Genomic DNA, 16,535 nt, shown 5'->3' on the forward strand with positions numbered 1-16,535 from the left:
AATAAATTTATTCCATGCATTACACTTGTATTGTAAACAAGGGAAATTAAATCTCAGATACCTTACTAAAATAGCTGATAAATTCTAAAATAAGACAAGTCAATCTAAAGTTATCTTAACACATAACACAAAGATAAACTGATCTTGGAAAGCTCTTGGAAAACTGCTTGAAATAGTATGTACAAGAAGTTAATACATAGTTCAGGAGGCAATAAAATCAGCGAGAAGGAAGGTATTACTCAAAATCTGGTGATGGAAAATTGTTTAGTAATTTAGAAATAATAAATTTGGCAGGGAGCAGTAGCTCACGCCTGTAATCCCAGCACTTTGGGACGCCGAGGTGGGCAGACTGCCTGAGGTCAGGAGATCGTGACCATCCTGGCTAACATGGTGAAACCCCGTCTCTACCAAAAATACAAAAAAAATTAGCCGAGTGTGGTGAAGTGCACCTGTAACCCCAGCTACTCGGGAGGCTGAGGCAGGGGAATTGCTTAAACCAGGGAGATGGGGTCTACCGTGAGCCAAGATCGCATCACTGCACTCCATCCTGGGTGACAGAGCGAGACTGCATCTCAAAACAAATAAATAAATAAATAATAACGTTTCAACCTCACTTGAAGTCATCAAAATCATTTTTCAGATGAAAAATAGAATTAAATAGCAAAATAACCCAGGAAAAATAAGAAGAAACTATGCACGACTCAGGAAGAACCAGGACCCTTACTAAATGCATGATCTTGGACAAGGCACTCAACATCCTTCTCTTTCATATTAGGTGGAAGTAGTACCCACCTCAAAGTATCATAATGAGGTATGGATAAAGTAATATATATAATACAGCTTCTACATAGCAATGGCTCAAAAATCGTTAGCCAGGTTATAATTCTTATTATTATTTCTATGCTTAAAAGCAAAGGAAAAACATAAAGGAAATATTGATATATATGAATGAATTATAATTTTAAAAATATAAGATTAAAATTAAATAATAAAATTATATGTAAGTAGTCCTATATTTTGTTATGTTTATTTATAATCATACTATATTTGCTATTTTATTTTAACCTTGTAATATTATCCATTTAAAACTCTAAGACTACAAATGGACAAAATGTACAAACAGGTAATTCACAAAAGAAACACAAATGCCTAATACATACATGAGAATATTCAGTATTGCAAAAGGTATTTTCATGTACTGCTATTGGAACTAAAAATTATCACTATGTTTTAAATGAACAATTATATGTATCAAAAGCCTCAAAAAGACTTTAACCATTACTTATCTAACTTACAAAAATCAATCTTACTAAAGACACTAAAATTAAAATGATTACATGTGCATTTGCTAATTGCAGAATTACTTATTATAGCAAAATCCTGAACGTCCACACATATGGTGATGGTTTAAATAAATATGATACATGTATGGCATAATATTATTTTCAAAAATTATAAAAATGAATTTATAATAACAGGAAAATGATAATACTATAACTGTAACTGAAAAAGAATAGCATGTTTTTCAATTGAACATATAACATGAATATTACAAAACAATATAAATAAGATAAAACAATAGCAAAATGTTAATAACGGTAGTTATGACTGTGTGGATAGATTATGAAGAAATGTTGTTCCACTCCTGTTCTTTATTTCCTAAGCTTTATGTAATGCACATTTCTTATTTAAAACATTACAAATAGTAATTTATGTAAGTCGACATGTATTAAGCAGTAGAGAAAAAAAAATCATTGAGTTTCCGGTTGAATGCTTTAAAGTCTTAGCACAAAAAGGGAATGAGAGGGTGGGGATAGAGAGCACTTCCTCGTGGAGCACAGCCTGCTCAGTTTAGCTGATCTCCAGGAAAACAGCCAGGGAAACTGGTTCACCTTTACATTTGTGTGAGGTTCTAGAAACACTTGTAGCTAAATCAACCTTAAGAAAAAAACACAAATATTTTTAAATGTGGTGAAGTTCCTCCAATTTTCTCAAACTTTACTTTTAAATTCTAATTGTTTTTTAGTCCCTTACAAATGAAGTGTCACAAAAGCGACTAATGAGCAAATAAACAAAAAAGGGATAATGAGACTTAACCACAATGCCACGCTTTAAAATTAAACATTGTTAAAATTTCAGTGTCTTTCCAGAGATCTTTTTACATTAGTGCTTAAAAAGGAAAATGATTCCTGCTTCTGCAGTATTTATAAAATGTGAATAACAATAAGGAAAACAAGCCTTTTGCTAAGACAAAATCTTATGTGATGCGATCTCTCTCCAGGGGCCAATAGTAGCTGCATGACCTCTAAGTTAAAAGAAAGTCACCTTTAAGAATGAAATCACACCCAATAAGTGTATAATTATATAGGGTAAAATTGTGAGTGATGATGAACCCTTTAGTAATTTGAGAAGCATTACACAGACATATGTCTTCAATAATATCATGCCTTTATTAGCTACCTATCACAGCTGAACACCTATTTATGCAGAATTCACTTGGGAAACCAGTTAGCTGAGAAAGACTGTGATAAGGGAGAAGATCAGGTACATGGCTTTGGTCATGTGACTCATGCTTAGTGTCTGTGTCCACATCTTTATAATGAGGTAACACTAGCTACCTCAAAGCATCACTGAGAGAACTAGTGAGTTTACATATGCAATAAGGTCCACAAGTGCAGGGAATTTATAAGTTGCAAAATAAATGTCAGATTAAAATCCTTCTTCCACTTTGATCATATAAGTTAGGATGCTGAGTTAATGGGCTTAGTGTTTTGACAGATTTAGAATTAGTCTCATTCTTTAGATGATGTGGATAAAAATGTGGTCGCAATAATAAGAGTTGAACTGAAAGGATAACTGGTCAGAGTATGATAAGTAGAAATAATGTCTCTTTCATGACAGTATCATCAGATGAATGGGGACTACAAATGAATTAGGGGAACTTGCATTTGAAAATCATGCTAAGGATAAGTAGAATTGTCAATAGAAATTCAGAATGGCTTGGATAAGTAATACAAGTTAGCTGAGGGATTACCCAAGAAATCACACTTTATGTTTATTCTTCTGCTTATTTTTTGAAGCATTTTGGAAGAAAATGTAATTGTCAAATGAAATAAGGATGAAAGAAGTCACCTGGGCTAGACAAGTCAATGCTACACAATGCTATAAAGGACAATGCTATGATCAGAATCATATCATGTTGTAAAAAAAGTAAAGTTTATGAAAAGTTAAGTTGCAAATTAAACACATCCGATGTGAGTTCATGTATAAAACCTTTTTAATTTTGTCCATTTAAACCTGATGTGTTTGAAAGACATATGCTTACATGTTCACAACTATAAAGAAAAAAAGGGTATGTTGGCTGCCCAAATTTTGGGTTTGAGGAGGGAGCTTAAGTGAGATAAGGCCATATGCCTCCAGAGTATGGAATATGCTACAGGTATACTGTCTTCCAACTGTGATCAGGAAATACCTGGAGATTTCACTGCCAGACTGAGTTCTTCTTAGTCTTAGAATAGGAGGTGCCGAGCCTGTAAGTTTTACTCCATCAGTTAAGAAAGGCAGTGAGAGGCAACAACTGACAAAACTGAAGCACTTTAGATAAACAGTATTTTACTGTTTGCAGGTAATACACCTGAGCCCTAGAGAACAACTGCCTGTATTCAAAACTCAGCCTTTTGACCTGCTAGCTGTGACTGTAGGAGCACTATGCCTAAGAACATATGTTTTCTGCACTGTCTGATGGAAATAATGATGATACATTGTATCCTAGAGTTGTAAACTCATACAAGATAATGTCGGTAAAAGTGTTTCTGGACTGCATGGAACATAACGTTAACTATTACCATTATTATTAGACTAGGTAATGTGGGAATAGTCTTTCAGATCAACTCAATCTTATACAAAATTAAAACAATATTTTAGCATGAGAAATAAGCTGGCTGTAAGAAGATACAAATCTCATATGAAAAACACATAAGGAAAATCATATGTTGTACTTAGGGAGTTGACATACCTCAACACATTTGGTTGGCATCTCAGCAGGTCTGTCAAAGATGAGAAATCTATACCATCCGGGGGAGAGGGAATGGTCACATATTAGGTCTTGAACAGCTGACTGCTGGAGGTGCCACGAGTCAAAATGGACACTTCTATAAGGACTCTGAAGAAACTGATGTCCCCCAGGAGAGCACTCCTGAGCTAGTATGGAAAGACAGGTGTTTTTATGTAATGCATTTTGTTTGTTGACACAGTTCAGTCCTCAATTAAAATTGATTCTCATAACAAAAAATAAAGCAAATTAACTTACTTTGCACATAAAGACGCTCTGAAATGTCAGAGTCTGTTAGTAAGTCATAAGTGACTTAACTAATTTGCATGTTTCATAAATGCAATAAACAAATCAACAAAACTCTTTAGAATGTACTTTTGAAAGATGTAAGCTTTAAAACCTTTATTTTCATTTAATTCAAACAAACAATAGAGTTGCTTGCTCTTGAGTTAGGATGTCAAGTCACAGGACCTACAAGGATTTCTCTTGGGCCTGGTACTCTGGATTTGAATATCGCTATTGTTTCTCTACAACCAGTTTCTCCCAAAGTAGCCACATGCCTCAAAAATTCTATTTCTGCCAAATGCTGGAATGCAACAAACTGAACTAATATTTCAATGCTAACTCAATATGTGTAAAGTGCTTTCAAACTAAAGTTTCCTGCATTCTTGAATGCAGAAAAACATTAAAAATTTTTAAAGTTGTTTTTCAAAATTTTGGAAGTATCTTTTTGCCTACTAAGCACAGAAAAACGAATGGGATGGAGGGGAGCAGGTTTGAAGGGGAAACAAGAAAAGCCCATGGCGAAAGGGAGAATTCTTTAGTCTTTTTTAGGAAACCTTTTATCTGAGTAGTCTTTGGCCTGGAATATACTTATTTCATGAAATCCACAGAGGCCAAACAAAAAGCTCCACTTTCCAGCACTGAAAGTGGAGAGAAGAGCAGGCAGTGAAACAGTTATCCTAAAATGCAGCTCTTGTTTGAGGCTCCTGTGTTCCCAAATTGCTGAAATAATAAGCACCACAAGGAACTGTCTGTATTTGAATACTAGAGTATCTTGTTGGCACAGGTGATAGAAAATCTTCAAATACTATATATTATATTTATTGATGGAAAACACTGTAATAAAGATGGCATCTATGAAATTAGAAAGGTGAAAGAAACAATTCAGTCACTACTAAAAATACCTGATTGGGGAAAAAGCTTATCTAACTAAAAAAGTTATCAAATACTTATTATATAATTTTAAATTACAGAAGTATTTATAAATCAAAATCAATTTCTCAACTTTAATAAGGAGAACAAAAAATCAGAGATACTAATTTACAAGTGGATCTCACAAGTGTAGCCTATGAAAAATAAGTCATTATAATTAGAATTATGTTTCTGCTTTTTATTTTGTTTATAGTTATGGCAATTAAACGATATAAAGATATTATTTTCCAAAAGATATCTCTACATAGTTTTTTTTTTAGTACAAGATATTGGAAGTCAACACAAAGGGCTCCTCTTTCTTTTGTCTATAAATCCTCCATAGTTGTTAATTTCCCAAAAGGCTCCAATGTCAGCACGAAATAAGTATTTTATAAAATACTTATTTTATAAAATAAAAGATAGAAGTCAAGGGATGTGCTATTATTTCATCTAATCTTGAAATATCTCTAATACCCTTCAAAACAAGGACATTGCACCTGGTTACAATCTTTTAAAAAAGAGATTTTGAAAGAGATCCCTAGTAAGGTGTGCATAAACTATTAAAATGTTTTCTCTGATCTCTTTTCTACAATAGAATTTTGTCTTGGGAAAAAATCAATAACTCCATCTTTTTTTTGTGTAGTATTCCTCCTTACTCAGCACCTTTGTAGTTCTTGCATTTCTTCTGGTTTAGCTGCTTTGTTTCCTAATACAAAGCCGAAAATATAAGATGTATAAAAGAAATCACTGCTTGCCATCAACAACACTAGAGAATTGTGTAATATTTAACTCAAAATTTTATTTATTTACTTTTACTCAACATTTATGTTCTAGGATAATTTTAAATTCATATATTTTGTATCTATTATTTCATAACTTTTTTCTAAAAATCTACTTATTTACACTGTTCAAAGACTATATAGAAAGTTTAGAAATCTTATTAGCAGTAATCAAGCCACATTTTCAAAGCTTTATTCCAATCTTAGCTCTAGAATGCATGATATAGTTGAGTGAGGATTATATTGATGGCTTGGGCTCTCATTTGAGGATCTGAGGACTCTGCGCAACAAATACTAAAAGAATAGCTCTACAAGCCCATCTCATTCATCAGTCAAGTTCATGGCATGATATACAGAGCTTTCTGGCAAACTGACAATATAACTTTTCCCCTAAAAGAAAAGTAGATATAAAATATACATTAAATTTATACTTCTATTCATCCTGACTACTTCCTGATATGATTTAAGAAAGTTGGGTAATATATAATAGAATTTACAGTACTTGAATTTCAAGTATTTTGGAAGAATGTGTCAAGTTATAAATAATAGAGCCATAGTGATAGCATATGCAAATGATTTCCCTTGTTTCTACATACGAGGCAACCTGTATTAGATTATTTTCCAGTTTAATGTAATGACCAAGACTAGAATTCTACAAAATTCAGAACTGGTTGATACACAATATATTAAGAAGCCAAATAAATCATTTTATTTTTAAGAGATAAACATGCGTAACTCTTGGTGACAGGTACTTCATAATAACTGAATTTGTAGTTATAAAATCTTCTGTATATTATCCTACAGGAATTCCTACAGGAATTTCAAGTATTTTGAAAATTTCAAGTCTTCAAAATCTTATAACTTCTTCAAAGATTTGAGAAAGGGAAAAGCCATTTTTTATGCCCAAACATAATGAGAAATAAAAAATAATTTAGTTTCTGTCATTCAAAATAGAATTTTCTTGGAAAATCATTCCCATGTTTTAGAAGAATCCAATGTCTGCTGGATGCAGTAGCTCACATCTGTAATTCCAGCACTTTGGGAGGTCAAGAGGCCAAGGCAGGTGGATCACCAAAACCTCAGGAATTGGAAACCAGCCTGACCAACATGGAGAAAGCCATCTCTACTAAAAATATATATATATATATTGTGTATATATATAATATGTGTATATATATACACAAAAAATATATAGTATATATATACACAATATATAGTATATATACACACTAATAGTGTATATATATATAGTGTGTGTATATATACACACAAAAAATATATATAAATACAAAAATACAAAATTAGCCAGGCATAGTGGTGCACGCCTGTAATTCCAGCTACTCGGGAGGCTGAGGCAGGAGAATCACTTGAATCCAGGAGGTGGAGGTTGCAGTTAGCCAAGATCACGCCACTGCACTCCAGCCTGGGCAACAAGAGTGAAACTCCGTCTCAAAAAAAAAAAAAAATCAATGTCATAAAAATGGCCGTACTACCCTAAACAATCTAAAGAGTCAAGACTATTTCTATGAAACTACCAATGTTATTTTTTACAAAATTAGAAAAAAGCTATTCTAAAATTCATATGGAGCCAAAAAAAAGTGTCCCAATAGCAAAAGCAATCTTCAGCAAAAAGAATGAAGTCTGAGGCATTACATTACCCGACTTCATACAATATTATAAGGCTACAGTAACCAAACATCATAGCAGTCATCAAAAACGGACACATAGACCAATGAAACAGAATAGAGAACCCACAAATAAAACCACACACCTACAGCCATCTGATCTTTGACAAAGTCAACAAAAATAAGCAATGGAAAAAGCACTCCGTATTCAATAAATGGTCCTTGGATAACTGGCTAGCCATAGGAAGAATAATGAAACTTTTCACCATATGCAAAAATTAACTTAAGATGTATTAAAGATTTAAATATAAGACCTCAAACTGTAAAAAGTCCTAGGAAAAAACCCTAGGAAATACTTTTCTGCACATGGGCCTTGGCAAAGAACTTATGACAAAGTCCTCAAAAGCAACTGCAAAAAAAAAAAAAAAAAAAAAAAAACCCTAAAATTAACAAGTTGGACCTCATTAAAGAGTTTCTCCACTATCAATAGAGTAAACAGACAACCTACAGAATGGGAAAAAATATTCACAAACTATGCATCTGAAAAAGGTCTAATATCCAGAATCTATAAGGATTTTAAATAATTCAACAAGCAAAAAACAACCCCATGGAAAAGTGGGCAAAAGACATGAAAAGATGCTTCTCCAAAGATGCCATACAAATGGCCAACAAACATATGAAAAAATGCTCAACATCACTAATTATCAAGGAAATGCAAATCAAAACCACAATGAGATATTATCTTACATCAGTCAGAATTACTACTATTAAAAAATCAATAAACAACAGATGTCAGTGAGGCTGTAGGGAAAGGGAACATTTATACACTGTTGGTGGGAATATAAATCAAATCAGTCACTATGAAAATCCGTCAAAGAAATGAAAAAAGAACTAATCTTGAAGAACTGAAAAAAGAACTATCATTCAACCCAGCAATCCCATTTTGGGTATACACCCATGGAAAATACATTATTCTACCAAAAAGAAGACACATGTACTGGTATGTTCATCCCAGCACATTCACAGTAGCAAAGACATGGAATCAGCCATGGTGCCCATCAGCAGTGAATTGGATAAAGAAAATGTAGTATACCTGAAACTGGTCCAATTGTCCCACAGAACTGATGTTTATGGTTTCTTTTGAATAAACATAGAAATTGACCCTGCCAGTCTTAAAACTTCAGAAAGTTACAACTGTCTTATCTGAGTTCCTTTCTCAGGAAACCAACCATCAGGCCTCCCAGATGGTATCAAGGAACTGAAACTTACCAGATTACCACATCTGGAAAATGAGATTCCAGACCCCTACCAATCGTGATTGCTTAACTGACCATCAGCTTCCTGTTGACCAACTCATCTCCCTTATTCCTCCCTAATTCCTGTATTCCTACATGTAGCTATAGCTCTTCTCTGCTATATAAACCCAATTTTAATCAGTCAGAGAGATGGATTTGAGACTGATCTTCCATCTCCTCAGTTGGAGCACCCTATTAAAGCCCTCTTCCCTAGCAATACTCATTGTCTCAGTGATTGGCTTTTTGTGCAGGAATATGCCTATAGTATAGGAGAAAAAGATATGATTGGCTTTTTTCTGAACTCCTGGTATTTCAGTAATACACATACAACATGCAACACTATGCAGCCATATAAAAGACTAAAATCATGTCCTTGGCAGGAACATGGATGCAAATGGAGGCCATTATCCTAAACAAACTAATGCAGAAACAGAAAACCAAATACTGCATGTTCTTACTTATAAGGACAAGCTAAACACTGGGTACCCACAGACATAAAGATGGGAAAAATAGACACTAGGGACTACTGAAGGGGGAAGGAAAGAAGAGGGTAAGGATTGAAAAACTACCTTTTGGGTACCATGCTCACTATCTGGGTGACAATATCATTTGTACCTCAAACCTCAGCATCGTGCGATGTACCTTTGTAACAAACCTGCACATGTACTCCTTGAATCTAAAATAAAAGTTGAGATTTTTTTTAAAAAATAGAATTTTAGGTTCTTCAGCAACGCAGATGGTTAAAAAGCAAGAGAAAATAGAGAGTGGCTAGTTTGCTAAATCACTTTACATTGGCCTTCTTTACATATCAAAAGACAAACTGAGGGCCTCTTTTGAATACAATTAGATTGAAAGCAAAAGGACAGAAAATAATATATCCTGCAACTAGCAACCAAAAGAAAGGTGATGTGGTTGTACTACTATCAAACAAAGAAGAACTTAAAACATAAAAGTCTTACCAGAGATGAGGGACACTTTATAATGATAAAAGAGTCAATCCATGAGGAAGATAAAGCAATTGTAACATAATTGAACCTAATAACAGAGCACTGAAATATATGAAGCAAAATCCAGCAGAAACTGAGGGAAAAAAATACATATTTTAACAATAACAATTGGAGTCTTTAATATCCCACCTCAATATCAATTTTAAAAACAGGTAGCATAATAAATAAATAAAAATCAGAACAACAATATAAACCAACTTGACCTAGCAGACATCTATAAACACTATTCCTAAAAATATTAGAATATAATTTTTTCCCAAGTACACATGGAATATTCACCAAAATAGACAATCTGCCAGACCATAAAACAAACTTTGATAAATTTAAACAGAAAGCTGGGCATGGTGGTACGTTCCTATAAACCCAGCTACTTGGGAGGTTGAGGTGGGAGAATTGCTTCAGTCCAGGAGTTCAAATCCAGCCTAGGCAACATAGTAAGAGCCTACTTTTAAAAATAAAATAACATAAAATTAAAACATAATTCAAAAAGATGAAATTCATACAAAGTATGTTCTCTAATCACAATGGAATGAAATTAGAACTCAATAACAATGAAATTTAAGAAACTTTACAAATACGTGGAAATTAAACAACCAAAATAATCACTGAGTTAAAGAATAAAAGAAAAAGAAAACTAAAAAATACTTGGAGAAATGTTAAAATGAGGATACAACATACCAAAATGTATGGAATGCTGCTACAGTAATGCATAGAAGGACATGTATAGACAGGAATACGCCTATAGTATAGGAGAAAAAGATATGAACATAACAAGTTAACCTTGCACCTTAAGACACTGGAAAAATAGGAGTATACTAAACCTAAAGGAAGGAGAAGGAAGGAAATTTTTAAGACTGGAAGGAAAATTGATGAAACTGAGTATAGAAAAATAATAGAGAAAAATCAGTGAAACCAAAAGCTGGTTCTTTGAAAGAATCAACAAAACTGACAGACCTGTAATTAGATTTATTGAGAAAAAAAGAGAGAAAGATTCAAATTACTACAAGCAGGAATGAAATAGGGGACACCACTGCAAACCTTATTAAGGAATACTATGACTGTTATACACCAATAATTAGATAACTTAGACGAGATTGGCAAATTCCTAAAAAGACACAAACTACAAAAAGAACTCAAGAAGAAAAATAAAATCCAAATAGATTTATAACAAGTAAAAAGATCAAATCAGTCAAAACACTACCCACAAAGAAAAGACTTGGTCCAGATGGCATAATGCTAAATTCTACCAAACATTTCAAAAAGAATTACTCCCGATTCATCTGAAACACTTTCAAAAAAAAATAGAAGAAGATGGAACACTTTCCACCTCATTGTATGAGCCCAGTATCATAGCCCGTTATTATGGTTACCCTGACACCAAAGCCAGAAAAATATATAACAAGAAAAGATGACTACAAACCAACATATCTCTGGAAAATGGATGAAAAAATCTTCAGCAAACTGAATCCAGAAACATAAAATATACATACATAAAAATTATGACCAAGTGAGATTTATTCCAGGAACACAAGGTTGGTTTAATATCTAAAATTGAATCACTATAATATACCAGATAGCATAGAAGTTAAAATCCACATGTTCATCTCAATAGATACAGAAAAAGCATTTTTAAAAAATTCAACACCTCTTCACAATAAAAACACTCAACAAACTAGGAATAGAAGGAAGTTTCCTCAACTTGATAAAGGATATATACAAAACACCCACAACTTACGTTTCATGTGATGAAGAAAGACTGGGTGCTTTCCTGTAAAATCAGGAACAAGACAAGGATATCTACTCTCATCATATCAATTCCACATTGTACTTTAGAATAGCTAATTCTACCCAGGGGGGTTAGCCAAGATAAATAAATAAAAGATATCCAGATTGGAAAGGAATAAGTAATACTATCTCCATATAGAAAACTCTAAGGAATCAACTTAAAAAACTACAGTATAGTATTCCCTCAATATCCACAGGGGATTATTTCTAGGACCCATAGAATGGGAGAAAACAATTGTAAATCACATATCCAATAAGAGAATTATATCTGGAATATGCAAATAACTTACACAACTCAATAAGAAAAAGGTCAACTACCCATTTTTTTAAATGGCAAAGGATCTGAGTAAGTATTTCTCTGAAGAGGATAAGCTAAATGTCTGATAAGGACACTAAAATGCTTGATACCATTAGCCATTAGGAAAATGACGATCAAACTACAATGAAATACCACTTTACAACCATGAGGATGGGTAGAATCCAAATATCAGTTAATAAAAAGTATTGATGGAAACATGAAGAAATTAGAAACTTCATACACTGTTGCAGAAACACAAAACAGCACAGCCACTTTGGAAAACATCTTGGCTGTTCCTTAAGCAGTTAATCATAGAATTACCCTATGACCCGGTATTTCCACTCCTAGGCATATATCTCAGAGAAATGAAAACATACATCCAAACGAAACTTGTACCTCGGTGTTTATAGCAGCATTATTTATAATAGCCAAAATGTGGAAACAACCCAAATGTTCATCTTCTAATTCACCAACTAATGAATGTACATACCAAATGTAGTATATCCACACAATGGAACAATATTGTATCTTAAAAAGAAATGAAGTACTGGTACATGCTACAAGATGAATGAACGTTGAAAACGTTGTGCTAGGTGAAGTAGGCAAGTCACAAAAGACAACCTATTATATGATTCAGTTTGTATAAAATATCCAGAATAGGCAAATGCAATGAGACAGAAAGTAGATTAGTAATTCCTTATAGCTGGGGAGGAAGGGAGGGTGATAGAAGGTATGGGGCATGATAACCAAGCATACAGTATTTCTTCTTGAATTGATAAAAATGTTCTAAAATTGACTGTGGTCATGGTTGCATATACCTGTAAATATACTCTGAATATACACATATCTGTGAAAATGAAAAACCATAGAGTCACACACTTTAAGTGAGTGATTTGTATGGTATATGAACATCTTAATAAAGCTATTTGAAAAAAGAAGTCTCAGTAAATGTATTTTCCATTCACCTCGTCTTCTAGTTTTACTCTATTAAACATAAAGAACTTATAAATGTTACCAATGTTATGAACTTAAAACCTGGTAATGGGTAATATTTGTCTTCAGTAGAGAGATTACAAAGCTATTATATAGGGGCAGAAAGGGGTTATGTGCTGTATAGTAAACATGAAATCATTTTCCTTTATAAACATCGGTCATTTTTTTCCTGGAAATATTTATCTAACTGTAATGAATAGAAATATGTTTTTACAAGTATTTTTTAAAGTTATTCATAAAGATTTAGTAAATCTGTAAGCAAACTGAAGAAGGACCAGAAAAAATATCATTGCAGAAAATAATACATTTGATTTTAGCATTTTATTTTTAAGTTTTGCATGGGATAGTGTTTGTATTACCCTTTTCCAAAGCAAACTTACATCGGCAAAACGGGTTAAGATTTTAAAAAGATAAGACAAAACTATACCCCTAACTGTTACAAACGTACGTAATGTTTTTTTCAAACTGCAGGTAGCTGAACACAGATCAGACTTATTTCTGAAAAACGTAAGGAAACTTGCAATATAAGAACAAGTCACCTTCGTTAATATTCCTATCTGTACGAACACAAAAACAAGCAGGAAGGGCTAATGAAAGTTTTGGGTTAACTTCACTTATTTTAAACTAAGTGTGCTTGGTCACGGATTAAAGAAGTGGGAGGGGAGTATTCGCTCTACAGAGGTGTCTTCTGCAGAGGCAAAACTGATTCTAACATATATACGAAAACCATAATACAGTGTAATACGGATATACCAAACTTAACTTGGTGATTTATTGTAGGGATAAAATGTTCACCAATGAATTATTTCCGAGGGTCGGGTTGGAGGTGGAATTCGTGCAGTTTGGAATTCAACTCTGTTTTGAGAATTCAGGTCCACTTGCGGCTAGGATACCTGGCAGATCCGGCCAAAGTTTCTTACAGTAAATTAAAAATCAAAGAGCAGGATATCAGCAGGAAGCAACCAAAAACAGAACCGAGGGTCGTAGAGTAAGAGGAGGCAACAACTGCATGTGCGCAAAAGAAAACTGAAGAGTAATAGGCTAGAAATTGACCACTTCAAGGACAGCGGAGGGACAGAGCGGAGGCGGGTGAGGAACAAACATCGCATGCGGTCTTAAAACGCACAGGGACGCTCCCCATGTCAGCGGAGAAGTCTGGTCCAGTCCTTCCACCGCCCAGGCGGCGCCCGTGCGCGCCCACCGCCGCGAGCCCTACCTCGCCGACCTTTCCCCGGGGCCAGGAGCATCAGCGCGGTCGCCAGCACCCAGGCTCCGCCAGGCATCGCTGCTTCCGCGGGTGGGGCGACGGGCGTCGCAGAGCCTGGGCCGCGGGTGACGGGAGGATGGGGCCACCGCAGCCCCTCGGGCTTCCTTTCTTGGATTTTCTCAGTCTGTTCCTGCTTGGAACAGGGAAGCTCCGCGTCCTGGTTCTGCGGCGCAGCCAGTCCTTTCGTGGGTAGAGCCTTCGCGCAGTCCCTCTGCGACTCCTCCTTTCCCATTTTGGCGGCCGGCGGACCTGAAAGCCACGCCCAACCTGTCCCCATAGCCCAGCGTGTACTGGCAGTGGCTCCGCCGCCTTGGATGTCACCGTGCAGTAGCACAGCCAGGAGCCAAGCTACCGGGATGTAGCTCTCGGCGTGCTGCGTCTTGCTGTTCTAACAGAGACTGTATGAAAACTTGGTAATCCTAGAAACTGCTCCGATGGACCTCCCATAAAAGAAACTTCACAAGGTTCCGTTGGAAGAGGCAGTTTCCCATGATTGTATCTTCAGACAGATTCCTAACTGCGTAATTGGCGCTGCTGGTTTGCATCCGAAGGCGAAGGCGCTGAAGATGCTCCTGTCACCTTAGATCTCAGTGATGAACGACACTAGGAGGGAGTAGACACTAACGTTGCAAAAGTAGATGCCCTTTCTTCTGCCTCTGTGACAGGTTTTCAGAAGTAGAAAGGACTGCGTTTAGACACTAGCCAAACCGTGAGGTTTGTCACCCGTATTTGCCAGTGATTCCCAGAGTTCTTACAGTTGTCCAGTGATGACCCAGGACCCTTTAGCACGTGGCCACACGGCTCCCAAGGTTGACCTGGGAGTTATTAGTTCAGAGGACTCTAATGTCTTCCCCCAACCCTCGTTTTTATCTTTTGTTTTGTTTTGTTTTGTTGGAGACAGGGTCTCACTCTGTCACCCAGGCTGGAGTGCAGTCGCACAGTCACAGCTCGCTGGAGCTTTGAACTCCTGGCGTCAAGCAATCTTCCCCCTCAGGCTCCCAAAATGCTGGGATTACAGGCGTGAGCCACCCTGCCAGGTCTAAGGTTTTCAGAAGTGTTGTTGCCTCTGCAGAGGAACAGGGTCCTTTTTTCAACAGATTCTACATCTTTTTATGTCTGGAAATGAAACCTCACTCTCCTAGTTTTTCCCTGACTGTCTCATTCCTTGAGTCTCCCATCCATCACCTTGCACTTGGTTCTCACAGAGCCTTTACCTGAGAGGAAAGGGGACACTGGTCAGAAGAGGGTAGTTTGGGAGTCCAAGTGGGCACCAAGTTTCCATCCACAAATTTGGAGGCTCAAGGTTGGCCTAGGCATGGTGGTGGAAACAGGAGGTGTCCGAATGCATAAAGAAGTTATTTTTTTAATTATATATAATTCTTTATTTTTAATTTGAAAGGTAAATTAACATTTAAAATTTTAAAACTTATCATCTCCAGAGTAAAAATATTAACCATATTGGAAAATAATTTCTTTTTGGTACACAACACTTGTGTATAGCCCTGTTTCAAATGCAGAAAGGGCACCCAATTTTCTGGATTAAAAATAAAATATTACTTTTTGGTGGAGGGTAGGCAGGTGATTTTTATCTTAAGGCCTAAATATGGAAGGGCAATATAATGTAGGCACAATGAAAACCCAGAGATTTGTTAGTGTACAGTATGTCTTTTGTTTCCGCTTATAAAATTCTAATAAAACAGAGATAAGAAATTAAATGTCAGTTTTCTCAATCTGTATGTGAAATCACCAGGAACAAAGTAATTTGACAGGAATCAAATCATAGCAGGTCTTCTGTGAATTTATTTTCTAGCAGTAGCTATATAAATGTAGTAAACTTTTATACTTTCTTGGAGGACAACATTACTTATCTGACTTCCATCAAAATGCAATTTCAGGTATTGTGTTTCTTATTTTTTTTCTTCATTTTTGATTGTTTATGAGTTTATGAGTTTACAATAGACTTGGACCAAAACACAACTTCCCTCCATGAGAGTTAAGATGGAAAAAAATAAAAGCAACTTAAGAATTTTTTTCAAGTCTCAGTAGAAAATGTATCTAACCTGGCCTGGATCTGCAGGAATGTATTGACTAAATGTTAGTTATATCATGCCCGTAATCCCAGCACTTTGGGAGGCCGAGGTGGGTGGATCACCTGAGGTCAGGAGTTCAAGACCAGCCTGGCCAACATGGTGAAACCCTATCTGTACTAAAAATACAAAAAATTAGACAGGCATGGTGGCA

The 16,535-nt window shown here is 35.4% G+C and overlaps 1 protein-coding gene across 5 annotated transcripts in view; it reads right to left on the reverse strand.

Annotated features, from left to right (window-relative positions):
• LOC105475602 (von Willebrand factor D and EGF domains) overlaps positions 1-16,535 on the reverse strand; it is a 153,218-nt gene that overhangs the window by 64,670 nt on the left and 72,013 nt on the right. For all 5 annotated transcript variants that reach the window (XM_071094892.1, XM_071094890.1, XM_071094891.1 and 2 more), the window contains one exon: positions 4,016-4,200. In XM_071094892.1, coding sequence (XP_070950993.1) covers positions 4,016-4,200 — 185 coding nt within the window. The remainder of the gene's footprint in view (positions 1-4,015; positions 4,201-16,535) is intronic.

Source organism: Macaca nemestrina, chromosome 4 (assembly GCF_043159975.1).
Source record: "Macaca nemestrina isolate mMacNem1 chromosome 4, mMacNem.hap1, whole genome shotgun sequence".
Classification (NCBI taxonomy): Eukaryota; Metazoa; Chordata; class Mammalia; order Primates; family Cercopithecidae; genus Macaca; species Macaca nemestrina.